The sequence below is a fragment of the Hemiscyllium ocellatum genome, chromosome 25 (assembly GCF_020745735.1).
Source record: "Hemiscyllium ocellatum isolate sHemOce1 chromosome 25, sHemOce1.pat.X.cur, whole genome shotgun sequence".
NCBI classification, from domain to species: Eukaryota; Metazoa; Chordata; class Chondrichthyes; order Orectolobiformes; family Hemiscylliidae; genus Hemiscyllium; species Hemiscyllium ocellatum.
Window position 1 is genome coordinate 8841638 of NC_083425.1, and position 18417 is coordinate 8860054.

Genomic DNA, 18417 nt, shown 5'->3' on the forward strand with positions numbered 1-18417 from the left:
CTGGTGTTGGAGGATCCTACAGTCATCCAATACATATATATGCAGCCATTCTTTCTGTATGAGTCTGAACACTAAGCAATAGTTGTCACAGTCTAACCTAACTCAGTCCAGGTATGATATCTACATTGTTGTGTTTCTAACTAGAGTTATTAAATAGAATGGATTGGACACCCTGGCTATTTTTATTCCTATCCCTACCCTAGGGACATTGAAGACAATTTACAAAATCTCCATAGCATCCCTTGCTGAACATCATAGTCCCCAGATATTTCCAAACATCTTCCTTTGCCACTTCATTATCAGGTTGCAATAGCTTTTTCATGGTTCACTCTTCTTTCTCTGCCCCACTATGAAGCATTAAATTTTACTCTATATCACCATCCAGAGCAGCATTGCTCTGCCTAGGAGCACAGCTTTGTGGAAAACTCAATAACATTATGAAGCAAAAAAAGCTTGTGCAACTAACTGTATTTATAGTGAAATCTTAATCAGTAAAGTCTTGTACAAGCAAGATTTCTTGATATTTAAGTTTGTTGCTTGATCTTGCATTGGAGTAGAATATTCTGAATGACAACATTTCCTAACTCTCGTTTTTCTCATGCTAAGTAGCAAACTTTATACATACTTGTTTACCGCAATTCTGTTTCATACTATGAAATCACATCGATGCAGAGTATCTCAGGTGATAGTTTCAATGATGAAGGGCCTTTGCCCAAAACGTCGATTTCGCTGCACTTTGGATGCTGCCTGAACTGCTGTGCTCTTCCAGCACCACTAATCCAGAACCTGGTTTCCAGCATCTGCAGTCATTGTTTTTACCTCGATAGCTTCAATGAACCTATCGTGACAATTGTCTTTAATTAGTCACATGTAAAGGCACCTGTTTGCGTTGAGCATTTTAATAATCATTTCAATAAGGATTTGTATTTCTATAAAGTGTTCACCTGTTCATAAAAACAATGAGAAGCCAGTTCCAAAAGGTAGGTATTGCTTTTTACAATTTCAACATATGTATTGAGTTTCGTAATAAGGATTGAACGATATTAGTCTAAGTAAGAGTTAATTTTATTTTAATACACTGAAAATCTGAAATGTCTGACTTGAGGTCTTGTAGCAGGTATTCTAATGATCTTCTGAAAGCAACTTTCTTGAAGATCTATTTGGCTTCTACTTTCACGTTTCCTACTGATTACACCTGCGCTGCTCCACTCTTTCCCTTTCTTTCTCTCCCCAGAGCACTCCTTCTACTGCTAACCCTTTTCTTTCTTCCACACCTTTTTTCTCCGACTGGCCAATGTACATAAAGCTCGTGCCCCACTGCTTCTGGAACCTTCCATTTCTGCACCTAGAATATTTTCTTTTTTTATGTTTTCCACCCAGAAACCACTACATGCCTTGAGTTTAATGTCCTCAATAGAAACTGCCAAGAAACATCTTGAACTTTTTACAGATATGACTATGGATGACGTACGGAATTATGAGAAAAATATGCATGAACAAACGAACATAAAAGTTTGGTTTGATCAGCCTTCCACAAATTCTCCTTCCGCGGATGAAATACAGAGTGATGGCAACGCAAGCGTATGTTACATTTTTCCTGAAGTACACTTTGAAACAAACCTCCCTTACTTTGGGAATTAAGGATGTCAAAATGTTTTCCCTTTAAATAAAAGTCTATAAGCACAAAGGCAGTGCACAATTGGGATATTGTGAACAAGAAGTTTCATGTCATGGGGCCCTTTTAGGATCAGAGATTTTTCGGTCACTGAGCAGTGCTGAAAATATCAATGTTTAATCCCTTTTTCAGGTGTGCGCATCTTAAAGTTCACTATTGCCATTTGATTTCACACTCAGCATCGATTGGCATTTATTCCCTTCACCTTCCAGACCTGATTACAATGACATGTGCTGGATAATAGCTTCCTGAATACTACCAACATTTCTGTTCCTCACCCAATCTGCATGTACTTCACGTGAGCCAAAACAATGGTTTGCTGCAAACTATTCAACCATGGAAGCCACCATAGCCAAGCACAATTCTGTTTTACTTGATGTTCACATAAGTAAGTCATTAGCAGCACAAACCAGCATCAAACTTGGAGGTAGTTCTTCTGACTATGGCTCAACACTATAAACACGGCATAATTGAAGTAGCAACTGGATCTTTTCTTGACAAGTAATTAAAATATTACACTGTAATTGTACAGTGTTGCGGATCATGAAGGTATTCACATCACCACCAGAGAGGAGTCACTTTGATCCAGTTGATTGAATTGAATTGGACTGAATTTGATTGGCCGCACCACATTGCCCATTTTTACTTCCTGTTGTCATCACTGCAAAACTAAATGTCAGTGGAGCTTCAAATCGATAGTTAATTCAGGTACATCAGCTTCCTGCCAGAACACTTACGTTAAAAATAACTGTCAAGGTCTTCTTGAAAATACGCACACAGAGCAGTTTAAAGCTGAAAAATCAGTTTCTGAGAGCAGGGAGTTTGATAATATAATCAATCATATTGATTAATATTGATTCATTGGTCAACATTGAGATCTTGCTATTTACCAGTCTGTGATTAATGAAAATTTGAATATAGTCTACTATCCTAAATATTATATCTTGAATATGATTGAATCTCGGTGCTGGTTTTGACTTGATATCCAATCACTGCAAAAAATAATAGGACCCCTGGTGCCATTGACACCAGAGTGATGATGTTTAGCAATTTCTGGGAGTCAGAAATAAGAGCAGAATTAGGGTACATCTCAATCAGAACCAACTTCAAAGAAATATGCAAATATCAAAAGCAAATGAATTACAGGAGGGTGTTTAACAACATTTCAGTGGAATACAGATGGAACACTGCATGAGCTATAAGTGACCAAAGCTGAGAGTGTCAAAACGAAAGATTTTTCAACATTGTTTCTAAATAAGAGGAGAAACTTGAACTTATTCCACTGGGGAGGAGGGAATGGTGAACACTTGAAATGAAGTGGCTGCTTTGTGTTTACAATGTGAACACTATTAGGTTTGTTGGTGGATGAAGCTACAGTTGGACTCTGGCAGGAGCTGCATGTATAAATGCTAAGTGCCATCCTATGCCCTATAGCACTCCAGAGGCAATTGCTCTGTCCCAACCAGACAGCCTGCCTTGGCCCACCCTGCTTAGTGACCCTTGCTTTGAAGCCAGTGGAAGTCTGGCAAGGAACATTTCCTCATGGGGCCTGGTGAAGGAAGTTCTGAGTTCCACAAGGGTATTCTGGGATGCTGTTGCCCAGGCTTCCACTTGTAAAATACTCTGCTAAATATCCTTGTTTTTCCCATCTCCATGCCTTATCTGAGGGCTATGCTGCCTGAACTTCCTCTCCAATCTCCCAGCCAGTTGCTGTTTCCCACAAGTTTCAGGTGGAACATCAGACCAGTGGCATTAAGATCAGACTGCAAATCCATACATTGGGATTAGAAATTTATTGCAGCTAATGTATAACAGGCTTACCCTACCCCTAGCCAAAACCCACTGAGTGTTAAAGTTCATTCTAATTTGTCTCAAACAGATATTTGATTTAAAATATAATCTATTATTACGTGACCCTAGATTTGTGTGAATCCTACCAAAGAAACCAAATATCGTTCTGCAACTCAAATTGCAATCAGATGAAATTGAGGTTGTTTAAAGTGTTATACCTGTTAAAGCAAAATATAACATCCAGGATTATAGTTATGGATGTCACCTTTCCAGGCATGAGTGTCTTTGAATTAGTGCTTACAGCTTTTCGTTGATTCTGATAGTATAGGAAACAATTCAAAATGATGAATTAAGAATGTTACTCAAGAAATGTGTCTTAAACATGAAAATAATTTCCTGTTCAGTTTGACTATAAAAGTTCATTTAAATAAATAATGGGAGCTCTAAACTATATTAATATGGAAAATGTAACTTGTTTGTGACAGAAAATTTGTGCACACTAAGCTTCATTTAAAAAAGACTAAAAAGACCAATGGTAAGTGAACTGTGATGCATTACTGTGTGTTTTGCCAGGGCAAAACTTCTTACAATATTGTATAATTCAGAGTTGCCGTAGTCCTCAAGTTTTCTTCATGAATTTGAAAGTGAGGACATTATTCTGCACTTATTGTATTTAATTGTATATAAATTCAATTAGTACATACAGATCAGAAACATGGGGCTGGACTTTACAGTCCCCTGGCAGCAGATTGAGAAGGGGCAGAGTGGGGGCAAGATCTTGTAAAATGCAGTGTGTAGCCTGCTCACTGCCTTTCCACCTGCTCATGCCCAACCTGTCTCATTTTATTGGAGGGGAAGTCCACGCACCCATCCTCGTGCCTCCTGAGAGGCACCACCACAGCCATTTAATCCTCTAGAGTTTCCTCAGCTTTGGGGACAGGCTGTCATCCCAGCAGTGGCCACCACTCAAACCTGGTGCTGCTGAGACTACAGGGCTGCAGCTCAATATGAAGTGGGACTTCCTTCCCAGATAAGGCTGAATTCTGACTCAAATGTAAAATGGCTGTGGGCCACCTAGCTGTTTTGCAGATTGATCCCCGTTTAAATTGTTGGTCAGGGCTGGGAGCAACAGGGAACATCATGCCCTGTAAGAATCAGTCCCAAATATCTGGGTGACCATGGGTGCAAATCCATAGGCATGTAACAACAGCATGTTGTTCCAACTAATTGCACCATTCAACAGTTTATAGGTTTATAGATGTTATAAAGATGGACTTGAAGCAATAGAAGGCCCGCATGTTCTATCATGTGTTATTTAAGGCAGAAACATTAAACATGTAGTGAACTGGAATTAGTATATTGCTCTGTCAGTCATATTCAAATTTATATTGATATTATTTCCCCTTTTATCTTCAACTGAAAGACATGACAATGAACGAAGTTCGAGAATTTGAACGAGCAACTCAGGAAGCAACCAACAAGAAAATTGGAATTATTCCTCCTGCAATTACTATCAGCAATATAGTTATGCCTTCGTTAGCCCGCAGCGGACCTTCTAGTGCCCCAACCACGCCTCTTGCCTCAGAAGCTCCAGAATTCCTGGCCATTCCCAAGGAACGACCTCGAAAAAAATCTGCTCCAGAGACTCTTACCCTTTCCGAATCTCGGGAGAAACACTGTGCTGCCATGGTACCTGATAGTGAAGCTTCTGGTGAACCCTCTGAGCCCAAGCACAACTGATTTCAGTCTCTGACCAGAGGCTTCGTTTTCAGATTTCAGTGTAAGATTTTTTAAAAATTCATCATCTTTTAACTTCTTAATTGAAATGTCCTGTTTCCTTGGCCCCTGAGTATATTTCACAAAGGAAATAATGTATTCTGTATCCAGTATTTTTTCATTAACTTAAATAAGAAGCTTCTCCCAAATGGTAAGATCAGTGTAGAGTGCAAGAATTTTACAAATTAAATTCTCCAGATGCTGATGACAAGCCAAGTATCTTGCCTCTACGTCATATTGAAAATTCATGAAAGGTATATACACTATTTTCTGGGCTTAAATCAAGGACAATGATTTTCCGACTTCCACTGGAGTATGGATGAGGTTGCTGGATTATAGTGGGAAACAATACATCTAGCATTTAGCATTTACACACTAGTATTTCAATACAATAAAGTTTAAGCGCATTTCAGAGCTGGGAAATGGTTGCATTAGGTCAGCCGACACACAGCAATAAGTGTTTTGATGACTTGGCATTGGAATCATTTGCTCACTCTGTGTGGAAATCAGTAGCACCTAGTCAGCCTTGGAAAGTTCCACAGCAGTCACAGCTGTTGTTTTAGACCTGTATCCACATTGTGGTTAACTGTGTTCCTTTGGCAATTATCAACATAACTTACCATTGACAGGTTACAGAATAAAACCACCGAAAGACACAATGCAGAATTAAGCCATTTGGCCCTGAGTACCTTATCGACACTTTAAAAGAGTTTTTCAATTACCTCACTCTCCTACCTTTCCTCCATAGTCCAGCAACATCTTCCCCTCCAAGTGTTTATCCTATTCCTTGATGAAAGCTACAGTCCAAGCTGCTTCACTACCCATTCAGGCAATGCATTTCAGATCATAATAATTCTCTGTATTAAAAAAATTCTCTTCATCTCACCTGTGGCTCTTTTGCCAATCAATTTAAATCTGAGTACCAATTCTTTTGGTTTCAGATGGTACCCACTCCACCAGTGACTTGCCAACTCAATTTGCCACTCAATGTTTCTTAAGCCAAAAATGGGGCCAGATGGAATTCATAATCTATGATAAAATAACAGAATCTCTATAATTGACCGAAGTGCCATTATACCATAATGGGGAAAATCAATTTCATTTGTTTCTTTTGTTCACTATCTAATGGCCCCTGCTAGGAATCTGTACCATCTTGTTTACCAAGACGGAGCCAGACTAGACAGTGATAATCTGGGCTATCTTCCTTAAAACTCTTCACTTGCATTTGAATAATTGTTCCATGGGTAAATTATATTTAATTATTTCATCTGGAATATTGTGTCAAATTTGAGGATTGCTATATTTTGTAAATGTCAAAGCCCATGATTATGGATGTGATGGTGTGTGAGCGTAAGACTGGGTTGTTCTCAGCACCCCCACAACGGCAGGTTTGGAAGAAGAGAGCCATCGATAGAGTTTACACTCCCTGAATCAGTTAAGGGTAAATACAAAGTTTCTTTATGTGAAGTACTTGCCATCTGCACTGACAATCCATTTGAAATGAAAGATAAATGCCATATGCACAAGATGAGTTTTAAAAAGTTCAACTTTGCTTCTGGTGAAACTCAGTTCCACTAGTGAAGCATTTTCCAGTATATCTTAATCCATTTCTTGAAATGATTAAAACTTCACTCAAGGGTCGCTACATCATTGTTTTTCTTGGCTCCTACCTGTGTGCCAAAGATGAAAGGTTGCTGCTGTAATAACTACAGGACAATGCATTGTTATGGTATAAATCTATCTGCTCTTCTGTTTTGCTGAGTTAAGGTGCTAAAGATTAAAAGAATACTCTTAAGGGATTGTACTGAGTGAAAGATTTGTCAATAGCAGAACTGCATACCATATTTGGGGCTTTTCATAGGAGAAATTTTAAAGAAATCCCAATACCATATTTTTGAAAACATCGCCTGAACTCTGCATTTGATTGATTTATTCCATTAAATCTTTCAACCTGAGCTGCCTCCACAAAACAAATCCAAAAAATGTAAATCAACTTACATTTTTCTGATCTTTGGCATATCCATTATATTTAACGCATCACAAGTTAAAATGTTTGCAGCCTCGCAAATTTCACTTTTGCTAGAAATTTTTACACTAACAAGGTGAACATTAATCTCTAAACCCCATGCCCTAATCCGTTTAAGAAAAATCTTGGTAAGAAAATGCACTTATTCGTGCACCTAAATGTCAGGCCATCTAATCGTTTTAAAGAATAAGAAGGAAAGGGGAGGGAAAGAAGTGAGCTGTTGAGTAAAAGTTATGGCATCTGTTTTTCTCTTTAAAATCTTTTCGAATATGAGACAATGACTTTCATTGAAAAGGACATACTTGTTACACTCTGCCTTTTAATATTCCCATCTGAATACATTCTTTATTAATATGTAAACAAAAGAAACCTTCTTACATCATTATCGGCAGTTTTTGATTGTTTAAAGTAATATGCATATCAAATTAGTGTTTAACAAATGTATTTTTCCTCGTCTCAGAATTTAATTGCTCCCTCATATCTTAAATAATTGTATATTGGACTTATCACTGTGTTTAACACAATGCTGAACAAGTGCACAGCATAAACTCTGATAACAGAGAGGAGCCTTTAGAAAACTGAACTAACTTAAGAGTAAGGAAATTCATACAGAATTTCTCTCTCAGTGCCTCTGCATGCTGTGCATATCTTTAATCAAATGTGTACTGTATGTTGTTACAGTTCTATCTGAATTACTCGAGTGAGCTTCAGATCTGTCTGCCTGATTGCTCTAATTCAATTGTGTGTTTGCAAATGTGAAAATATTTACTGTATAGTAAATTTGTGTACATTCTAATGTTTTAAATTTTTATGAATTTATTTATTTTTGCTGTCAACATCATTTTAGCAAAAGGACCAATTCATGATATTTATATTGTTTCAAATATTAAAACTAAAGCAAGCAGATAATTCTGGTACCATGCTGTGTTTTGCTACTGATGTTTGTTTTAAGCCATATTCGTTTGTATTGCAGTTATTTTGAAATAGTGGCATTATGTCTTGCAGAACTCAATGATAACCAGATTTCTTTCTCTCTAGTTTTTTTGTTGTGTTTTTATTTCAAGCTGTACTGTTTTCCAGAAGGTGAAACTCCTTACTTGGGGTGTGTTTCCACAAATGCATTCCTCAACTGGCAGTTATTCACCTGTCTTTGAGCAAGAGTATCTGCAAACTATTTTATCCTGGGAGTGAACCCTGTGATGTTTGTATCTGTGCAATTGCCATCAGGATCCATAGATTCAGCAGCTAAGGCTAATTTCCACCCTCTTTGCAGAAGGGAGCAAGACCAATGGTGGCAGTTCTGAAGCTGCTCATGCTACAGTGACTCAAGTTCAAAACATGCACTGTCTTAAAATGATTTGCATTGATCAACTACTCTGTATTGACAGAGTCAATTATATTTTCCTTATCCTTGCTCAAAAACAACAGTGACTCAATTTCAAAAGCTATTATTCTGTTGTGAAACAGTTTGGGACAATCTTGAGGATATTATCAGGGGTTATAGAAAAGCAAGTTTCTTTTCTCTTTTGAGCCTTTCTTGCACGAGAGCTAAAGTTAACAGAATACAGTTTATTCTCAAGTTTTTGCATATTAGAAAGGTGCCTTAAAGAGCTGCTGAGAGTGTGTCAAGAGAACAGGGAAATTAAAAGGTTGAGTTTAACGGCCAGCCAAACCTACTTTCTCAAAATTTCTCAAGGCCAATTAATGGAACCAAAAGTTTGAAAGCAAGTTATTTCCCTCCATTCCCTTGTGTGGATAATATTGTGTTCTCAAGACAACAAGGAGGAAGATAGTACTTTACAAAAGTACTGCCTGATGGGATGAATCTTTTATGAAAACCACCTTTTCAACAGATATTTCTGAACAGTTTGGATCAATTCTACAGGGAAACTATTTTAGATTACTGGGATATAAAGATCTCAACAACAGAACTTTTTCTGCACTTTCCTTCTTTTCAATTGGAAATGCCTGTGAAATGTATTTTAAAACATTTTTGAAATATAAATGTAGTGGTAGTTACTGACAAAAATATTTTTCAAAACAGGATGTTGCTGAAATAGTTTCATAATAGCATGTTCAGGTTATCTTAGTTATCCAAACTGTATATTTCCCATTTTTACTGACTGTGTTTCCTGTTAGTGGCCAGAAATATAAATGTTAAATACCATGAATACTTTCTTGAAATACTGAAATGTAAAGAGGTTATGTATGAATAAAAATAACCCCTTGGTTAAGTAGTGGAAGAGCTGGTGTCTATGGAGAATCAGTGCCCTTGGGAAAATGAAAGAAATGTGCTGTGGTTTATTGGTTGCAGATAAATGGCACATTTGACTATTCTCCTGGTGTTTAAACTGTGAGCACCTTGCAGGGAGGCGATAAAGAGACACTTAAAATGACTTGAGAAAAGTGCCATCGTTTCAATATATTCAATGGCATATAATCTGCTGTGCTTGGGTTCATAAATGAAAATTCCGTCCTGTGATAAATATAGAATAACATTTTGCATAAATTAGTATTGCACATAATCATTACAATGTAAATATTCTGGTAATTTGTTAATTTAAGGGAAAGTTTCCCTACGGCAACTGGTTTACCTTATTGAAAGATTCACTGTAATAGTTTGTTACATAGCATGTTATAATAAAGCACTGTAGAAAAAATACATTACTTAAAGAGCAAATTTACCTTTTAAAGAAATAAATGTTTTTTTCCCCTCTGATTTGATTTTTTTTTTGTTTGTATGCCAGTTATTGGAACTACAACTTGATCTGATACCCAGCGTCAGTCTGTTATTATTTTAAATTTCATACCCAGAAAGGGTTTATCATTCTCATCTTCTCACACGTGGAAGCAACACAGTATAGAAAAAATGGAAGTAAGGGACTGATCAAGACTGTGATCCATAACAAGAAACTGAAACAGCTTCAATGAATATACCATAGTGTCTTAAAGGATAGGGAGAACAGAAGGAATTCCGGAGAGCAGATAATTATGAGCAACTTGAGCAGAATTTTACCAACGATCAATCAGGGTTCAATTTTGCAAGGTTCATGTTGGGTTTATCTCCATGAGCTCTAATGTGTTATTTCATTTCATTCTTCACTGCTCACCTGGCTAAGTATACACCATGGGCTGCCTGACCTGCTGTGCTTTTCCAGCACCACTCCAATCTAGACTTTGATTTCCAGCAACTGCAGTCCTCACTTTTGCCTAAGTATACACCATGCCTAAGTAGTGCCCCTCTTGTGCACTACTGCAGTCATCCACAGCAGAAATATTTGCCACAGCCAGGGGCTTCCAGGATTTCTGCCACTAAGCACCATATTGTAAGCCCAGCAGAGCACCAGGTCAGTCACTACTAGCCATGAGTAGCCCTTTCACAGTGCACTTGGTAGGAGCAAACAAGAAAGTAAAACTTCTGAGAACACATCAGTGGCACTGGTCGTTTCACATCCCAATATGAATATGTTCATCATCCCCTGGAAGAGCTCATAAAAATAGATAAAAAGTAGCTCAATAAACAAAAGGGATAGATAAGGGGAACTAAATCATAAGGGTGTTGGAGAAATGATGCATTCCAGAACCAAAGTCTTGAAAAGTTTCAAATGTGCCGGAAGACTGCAGCAAGCACCCTCTCCAAGGACACCCGGGTGAGGACATAACAAGAAAGGTGAAGCTGGTAGTTGGGAATTACCAACCCCTGCTACTGCCTGGAACTCTTAACAGCCACTTTGCCAGGCCCAAGACCAAGCCGACAAAGTGGGCCTATGATTTTTCTGCCCTCCCCCACACCAGGTGCCCAAGAGTCAGGAGCTGGTGCAACCAAAAGCGTAATCGAAGGTTTTTAAGATAACTAAGCTGTTAAGATAGCTAAACTGTTATGCAACCTACTATAACATATGTGTAAATGCAAAAGGCCTACAAACTCCACAGAACATACAGTTAACCTGGGTGTCCACAAATGATCTCAGCTCTTTTCTTTAAATAAACCTAATAATCACCAATTTACAATAACAAACAATAAACACTCACAAGAACAAGAAACCAATCAAAAAAATTTCAAAAACCAAGGAGGGAAAACAAGAGGTGGATTACGTCAAAACGGCCTTGGGGGGAGGGACAATGCGTTTCAGTACCCATGGTGACTATCTCTCCCATAGGCTTCAAGAGTACCAGTGAACAATATATGCTGCTTCTCCAAGGACACCTGAGTGCAGATGTAGCAGTGGAAGAGAGGCAAGCAGCAGTCAGGGTAACAGCTCTCTTCATGGCACACTGCTTGGACTTCTTGATGGCTACTTCAGTCAGGCCCCAGGAGCAGACCTGAGGAGGTCCTCCAAACTGCTTGCATCCCCACCCCCCACCCCCCCCCCCAACCTCGTACTGGCTGCCAAAACATCAAGTGTGGGGCTTATTTGCTGCCAAGAGAACAACAATAGATTTTGTAAATAAGAAGAGAGTGAGTGCAGTCTCCCACATCCTGTATATCTGTGGTCCAAGGACTCCACAGGATCACCAATTAGATAGCTGGCCTGGGAGCCTCTGAACTACTGGTAACTTAATCCATTCTTGTATGCAACTGCTGCATGCAAAACCCTGCACAATGGAAAGCCAGAGAACTCCTGAGTAGGGAGCCCTCTACTGGGGACCCTTCCTGTCTGCTGGCAGAATGAAATGCCAAGGTGTGCCCAGGTAACGGATAAAGGAGAAGGATTGAATAGTGTGCAGCAAGCAGCCCATAAGGAAACTCCTCCACACCACACAGAAAGACACTGAGGACAACATGAGGTGGCTCAGGTGCAGACTCTTCAGGGACACTCGAAAATCTGGGGCTGATGAAGGACCCAGCTCTGTTTTTAATGTAAACCCGAATACCAATTTATAAATAACAAACATTGTCTCCCAGGACCAGTGTAACAAGAACCAAAACAAAAATCAAAAACTAAAGAGGGAAAATGAGAAAGTTAACCAAATTAAAAGTGTTTGAGGCTGAGATAATAAACTACAGCTCTCACTTTGCAGAAAGGCTTCAAGATAATCGGTGAATACCAAGTGTTCCCTCTTCAAGGATGTGGACACACCTTCGAAAGAGAGGCAGGCAGTCAGGAATCATGACCCCTCTCCGTGAGATATTGCCTGCACCTTTTGTTGACAACTTCAGCCAGGCCTCATGAGGAGGCATTTCCACCTGTCAACACCCCTGTCCCACACGCAGCACCAAGAGATCAGGGGTGTGGGGCAAACAAAAGGACATAATATGCTTGCCCCTCAGTTCAGAGGGAGAGATCCTACCACTAGAGAGTCCTCTGAGCCTGCTTTATCCTATTTTTCTAAACAGCCTGTTTGGAGATATTATTACACACTTCTGAAGCAGGAGGGGACTTGAAGCAAGGTGTCTCAGTCCAGGGGTAGGGAAACTATCTCTACACCACAAGGAGGGTCCTGCTCTCATGATTTTTTTTTACCTCTTTGTAACCATGGGAGGCCTTCCTGGGTCTGCTTAATCAGTTTTTTGGGGGAACTTGAACCTGGGTCTTTTCAGAGGTTGGGTCCTACCATTGTGCTACATGAGGGCACTCTTATTATTTAATCTAGTTCAGAACACATTTTTAAAATAGTAGAAGGTTGCAGTTGCCCACAGCCAATACATACATAGTCCTTGACTCTACGACACCACAGAAAAAAGAGTTGGCTTGGGAGCCTGTGAAAGATATTAACCTCCAGTTGTACAGGACTGCTACATGCAATCCCCCCGACCCCAAGTTCCCAAAGGAAAGTGTACAGACCCAGAACCAGACTGAGGAAGAACTCAGCTCTTTTCTTTTTAATTAATCCAATCACCCAAATAAATAAACACTGCTCATCAGAGGCATTGTGACAAAAACCACAAAATCAGAGTCAAAATAAAACCAGAGAAGAAGACTATGGGTGACTAAATCAAATTATCATTTTGGAGGAAACAACAGATCGCAGTCCTTGTGGAGACCATCTGACACAAAATGCTTCAAGGCTACAAAGTGGAAAGAACAAACAACTCAACTCTTTCTTGAAAATATTATAGCCAGAAGTGCTTTCACACACAAATGAATATTTTTTTCCATCATCCAGGGCATTTTTCATCCATTGTATTCTTTTCATTGACTCACCACCACCTGTAAACCATCCATTGATTAACTTACATGCCAAGTGCATTAAGGGCAAGGCAAACCATTCAACGTGACAGGGAGGGAGGAGGGGGAGGCTTAATCAGAACGGAGTTGGAAGGGGAAATAAAGCCCACCTCTCTCTAAAGGTATCTAGAGTTTAGATTAGATTAGATTACTTACAGTGTGGAAACAGGACCTTCGGCCCAACAAGTATACACTGACCCGCTGAAGCGAAACGCACCCATACCCCTACATTTACCCCTTACCTAACACTACGGGCAATTTAGCATGGCCAATTCACCTGACCCGCACATCTTTGGACTGTGGGAGGAAACCGGAGCACCCGGAGGAAACCCACGCAGACACGGGGAGAATGTGCAAACTCCACACAGACAGTCGCCTGAGGCAACTCACCAAATTAACAAGCCATCCAGTTCATCAACTATACATCTAATTATAAACACTGCCTGTCAGGGCAAAGTAGCAATAGTAAAAAGGAAAGGGAGAGACTAAATCAAAATAATATGGAAAGGGGAAGATAGTGCAGGACCCATGCTTTGAAGCAACTGGTGGACACCACATGCTTCCTTTCCAAATGTAGCCAGAGTAGAAAAAAACTGAGCTCTATAAATAAACCCATCACCAATTTAACAAGAACTCTGCTCTGACTTGTTATTTTACAATCCCCAAATTAACCAATTACACATTTAATCAATTTATACTCACTACCCACTAGGGAAAGTGCACCAGTAACAAAATAAGGAGAGGGAACTAAATCAAAATGAAATTGGTGAGGGAAACAGTACACCCTGGCCCCTGTTCTCTCTAAGTGTTTTTAGCATGTACTCCATCAGCACCATGTACTCCCTTTCCAAAGAAAGTATGACTAACAAAAACTACCTTTTTGTTTCAATCAACCTGTTCAGGTATATTATAACACGTTTGGGGCTTAAACATCGACCTGCCTGTTTAGAGGTAGAGATGTTACCACTGCATCATAGCCTCTCGAAGAGCTCAGCTTTCTTTATACCATTGCCCGTGTCATTCAGGGGCTGGGAAGATTTAAATTATTGTGAACATCAGTGGGGGATGAGGATTTTAATTCTGAATCATTAGAGAACAATGTAGGTTAGTGAAGACAAAGACGAAGAGCAAGCAGAGTTTGTTATTTGACAGAATTAATTTTAATTGATTCATAGAATGTAGGTTCACTGGTTAGTTTGGGGAGAAAGTGAGGACTGCAGATGCTGGAGATCAGAGCTGAAAATGTGTTGCTGGAAAAGCGCAGCAGGTCAGGCAGCATCCAAGGAACAGGAGATTCGACGTTTCAGGCATAATGCCCGAAACGTCGAATCTCCTGCTCCTTGGATGCTGCCTGACCTGCTGCGCTTTTCCAGCAACACATTTTCATCACTGGTTAGTTTGCCCATCCCTAGTTGCCCAGAGGGCAGTTAGGAGTCAATCACATTGCTGTGGGTCTGGAGTCACATGTAGGTCAGATTGGGTAAAGACAGCAGTATCCATCCCAAAAGAACACGAGTGAACCAGATGTTCTTTTCCAACAACACGGACATTAGTGTGTTAGGCAAACAATAATTAAAATTAATAAGATTGGAGCCAGGAGAATGTTGAAATAATTAAGTCTGAAAATAATAAGGAAATGTGGGAGGGTTTTAGTGTTAGATGGACACAAGTAAGAATGAAGACAGCAATAGGCAACGGTTACGGTAAGCATTTCAGAAGCTGAGACTTGACCAGGAAGCTGAGGGTGCACTTAATCTGCCAGATGACATAAATGTTATGAGTATTGTGACCTGTGAGAAGGACAGGGAATATGTTCAAGGGGACTTAGAAGGGCTGGTGTGTTGGGAAGACAGTGAGGAAAGTTGAAATTTATTGTGGACCAGTACAAAGAAGTCTGTATTGGTGGAAGAACATGGAAAGACAATATAAAACAATTCTAAAAGGAGTGCCTAAATTTGAGGTCTGTGGTTATGTACACAAATTATTGAAGGTGCCAGGAAAGTTGAAAATAGTTAAAAAGCTAATGGAATCCTGGGCTTTATAAGTTAAGATGTAGAATACAAAAGAAAGGATTTTTTTAATTAAGTGAAAGCAAATCCCTACAGCAAAGCTGTCACCTCCTCGTAAATTGAGTTTTAAGACAATTAGCGCACCACTTAATCTATCGAGTCAACACACCTTTGTCAGCTTTGTTTGTGTCTCCCCACAAGTGTGTCAGGAAGTAGTGACAAAGATTTAGAAAGCACTGGTTTAGCCTCAACTGAAATGTTGCATCTAATTCCGTGCACTGCTCATTAGCAAGGACATGAAACTTTGGAAGATGGCACAGAAAATAAATTCAAGATTAGTTCCAAAGATGAGGGACTTCAGTTACAGGGATAGATTGGAGAATCCCTTTGACAAGGGGGTTGAGAACCAGAAAAGTGATTATTAAAATGGCTGATACGAGAAAGCATTTGAACACAGTGTGTGTTTAGGAGCTGGAAAATATTGCCTGTGGAAGTGGTGAATGCAGATACAACTGGTTTCAAAAGGGAATCAATCTAAACATAGTTCAGAGTAAGAGGGAAAATGGAGGTCAAGGTGGGTTACCTTTGTAGAAAGCTGGTACAGAATTGACAAGCTAATTATGTACTGCTTTCTCACATTCCACCCACCAGAAAGTCATGGTTATTCAAAACATTGCCCACCATTGTGGCTCCTGCTCTTCTCTCAGCAGTGAGCTCATTAATCTTTGGTTCCCATTCAAATAATGTCTTGACTTTCAAATCTTCTTTATTATCTCCAAATCAATCCAATTCCTCTGTCTATCTCATTCATTCAACACCAGGTTATAGTCCAACAGGTTTAATTGGAAGCACACTAGCTTTCGGAGTGTCACTCCTTTATCAGGTGATAGTGGAGGGCTCAATCCTAACACAGAATTTCTAGCAAAACTTTACAGTGTTGTGAGAAACAAAGCTCACTCACTGCAATAATTTCAGTCCGAGACAAGATCTGAATCAGTAGTGCCCTTTATTGCACACTTGCAAGTGGATGTGATGTCCACAAGGCAGGGACAAAACACACTGAATTCAACAAATAATCGATATTTATAAAATTTGGTTCCTACATTTTTTTTCTTATTTCATTGTTTCCCCCCCTGTTTACATCCTGCACTTTCCTAAGACCGGTACCCATTACTCCTGTTTATCTCGTGTCTTATCCCGGTCTTGTCTGTGAGAAAAAAATGCTCATTCCTGTTCTCAAGGCCATTTGACCTCATCCTGCTGTGGGCACATCCTTGCCTTACCATTATTTACTCCCTCCATCTGTGCCGCCCCTCTCAGCATCTTATCATTAAGACTCATTAAATTGGGGTTTGTTCCTGAGTTTCTGTAAAAGTGGGAAACAGATGTTTAAATTGATTGTCTGTTAAGTCTTTCATCTGTTTCAATACCATGATAGTTTCACTTCTTCCATGTGTAAATCACAAAACCTTTTTTTAAAAAGTTTGCATTCTCAGGTTAGCTGTTAACAATGGTGAAAGCCATGGGATTTTTAACCTTGTCCAACCCAATCCAACATCTGCACCTCTACGTAATGTGAGAGGGCACAGTGGCATGGTGTGTTTCAATGTTGTACCACCCTGTATCTCTGTAACACAGGCCATAGCACAAACACTACATTATCGTCCATGCCATTTGAGGACACTATGCGAAGAAGTCACCATCGAACATGTGTGCTGAAAATGTGTTGCTGGAAAAGCGCAGCAGGTCAGGCAGTATCCAAGGAACAGGAGAATCGACGTTTTGGACATAACCCCTTCTTCAGGAATGAGGAAAGTGTGTTCAGCAGGCTAAGATAAAAGGTAGGGAGGAGGGACTTGGAGGAGGGGCGTTGGAGATGCGATAGGTGGAAGGAGATCAAGGTGAGGGTGATAGGCCAGAGTGGGGTGGGGGCGGAGAGGTCAGGAAGAAGATTGCAGGTTAGGAAGGCGGTGCTGAGTTCGAGGGATTTGACTGAGACAAGGTGGGGGGAGGGGAAATTAGGAAACTGGAGAAATCTGAGTTCATCCCTTGTGGTTGGAGGGTTCCTAGGCGGAAGATGAGGCGCTCTTCCTCCAACCATCGTGTTGTTATGGTCTGGCGGTGGAGGAGTCCAAGGACCTGCATGTCCTTGGTGGAGTGGGAGGGAGAGTTAAAGTGTTGAGCCACGGGATGGTTGGGTTGGTTGGTCCGGGCGTCCCAGAGGTGTTCTCTGAAGCGTTCAGGTGTTCTCTGAAGTAGGCGGCCTGTCTCCCCAATATAGAGGAGGCCACATTGGGTGCAGCGGATGCAGTAAATGATGTGTATGGAGGTGCAGGTGAATTTGTGGCGGATATGGAAGGATCCCTTGGGGCCTTGGAGAGAAGTAAGGGAGGAGGTCAACACGGACATTTACTATAAACCGACTGACTCCCACAGCTACCTAGACTGCACCTCCTCCCACCCTGCCCCCTGTAAAAACGCCATCCCATATTCCCAATTCCTTCGTCTCCGCCGCATCTGCTCCCAGGAGGACCAGTTCCAATACCATACAGCCCTGATGGCCTCCTTCTTCAAGGATCACAGTTTCCCCCCAGACGTGATCGATGATGCCCTCCACCGCATCTCCTCCACTTCCCGCTCCTCCGCCCTTAAGCCCCGCTCCTCCAACCGCCACCTGGACAGAACCCCACTGGTTCTCACCCACCACCCCACCAACCTCCGTATACAGCGTATCATCCGCCGTCATTTCCGCCAACTCCAAAACGGACCCCACCACCCTCCTCTCCCCTATCAGCGTTCCGAAAAGACCACTCCCTCCGTGACTCCATCAGGTCCACACCCCCCACCAACCCAACCTCCACTCCCGGCACCTTCCCCTGCAACCGCAAGAAATGCAAAACTTGCGCCCACACCTCCTCCCTTACTTCTCTCCAAGGCCCCAAGGGATCCTTCCATATCCGCCACAAACTC

At 40.6% G+C, this 18417-nt stretch overlaps 1 protein-coding gene across 1 annotated transcript in view; it reads left to right on the top strand.

Moving 5' to 3' along the window:
- The window catches only part of LOC132827749 (cytoplasmic phosphatidylinositol transfer protein 1-like), a 285683-nt gene extending 280705 nt beyond the window's left edge, over nt 1-4978 (top strand). The window contains exons 9-10 of the mRNA XM_060844442.1: nt 1451-1581; nt 4890-4978. Coding sequence (XP_060700425.1) covers nt 1451-1581; nt 4890-4895 — 137 coding nt within the window. The 3' untranslated portion in view covers nt 4896-4978. The remainder of the gene's footprint in view (nt 1-1450; nt 1582-4889) is intronic.
- Nucleotides 4979-18417: the final 13439 nt, after the last annotated feature.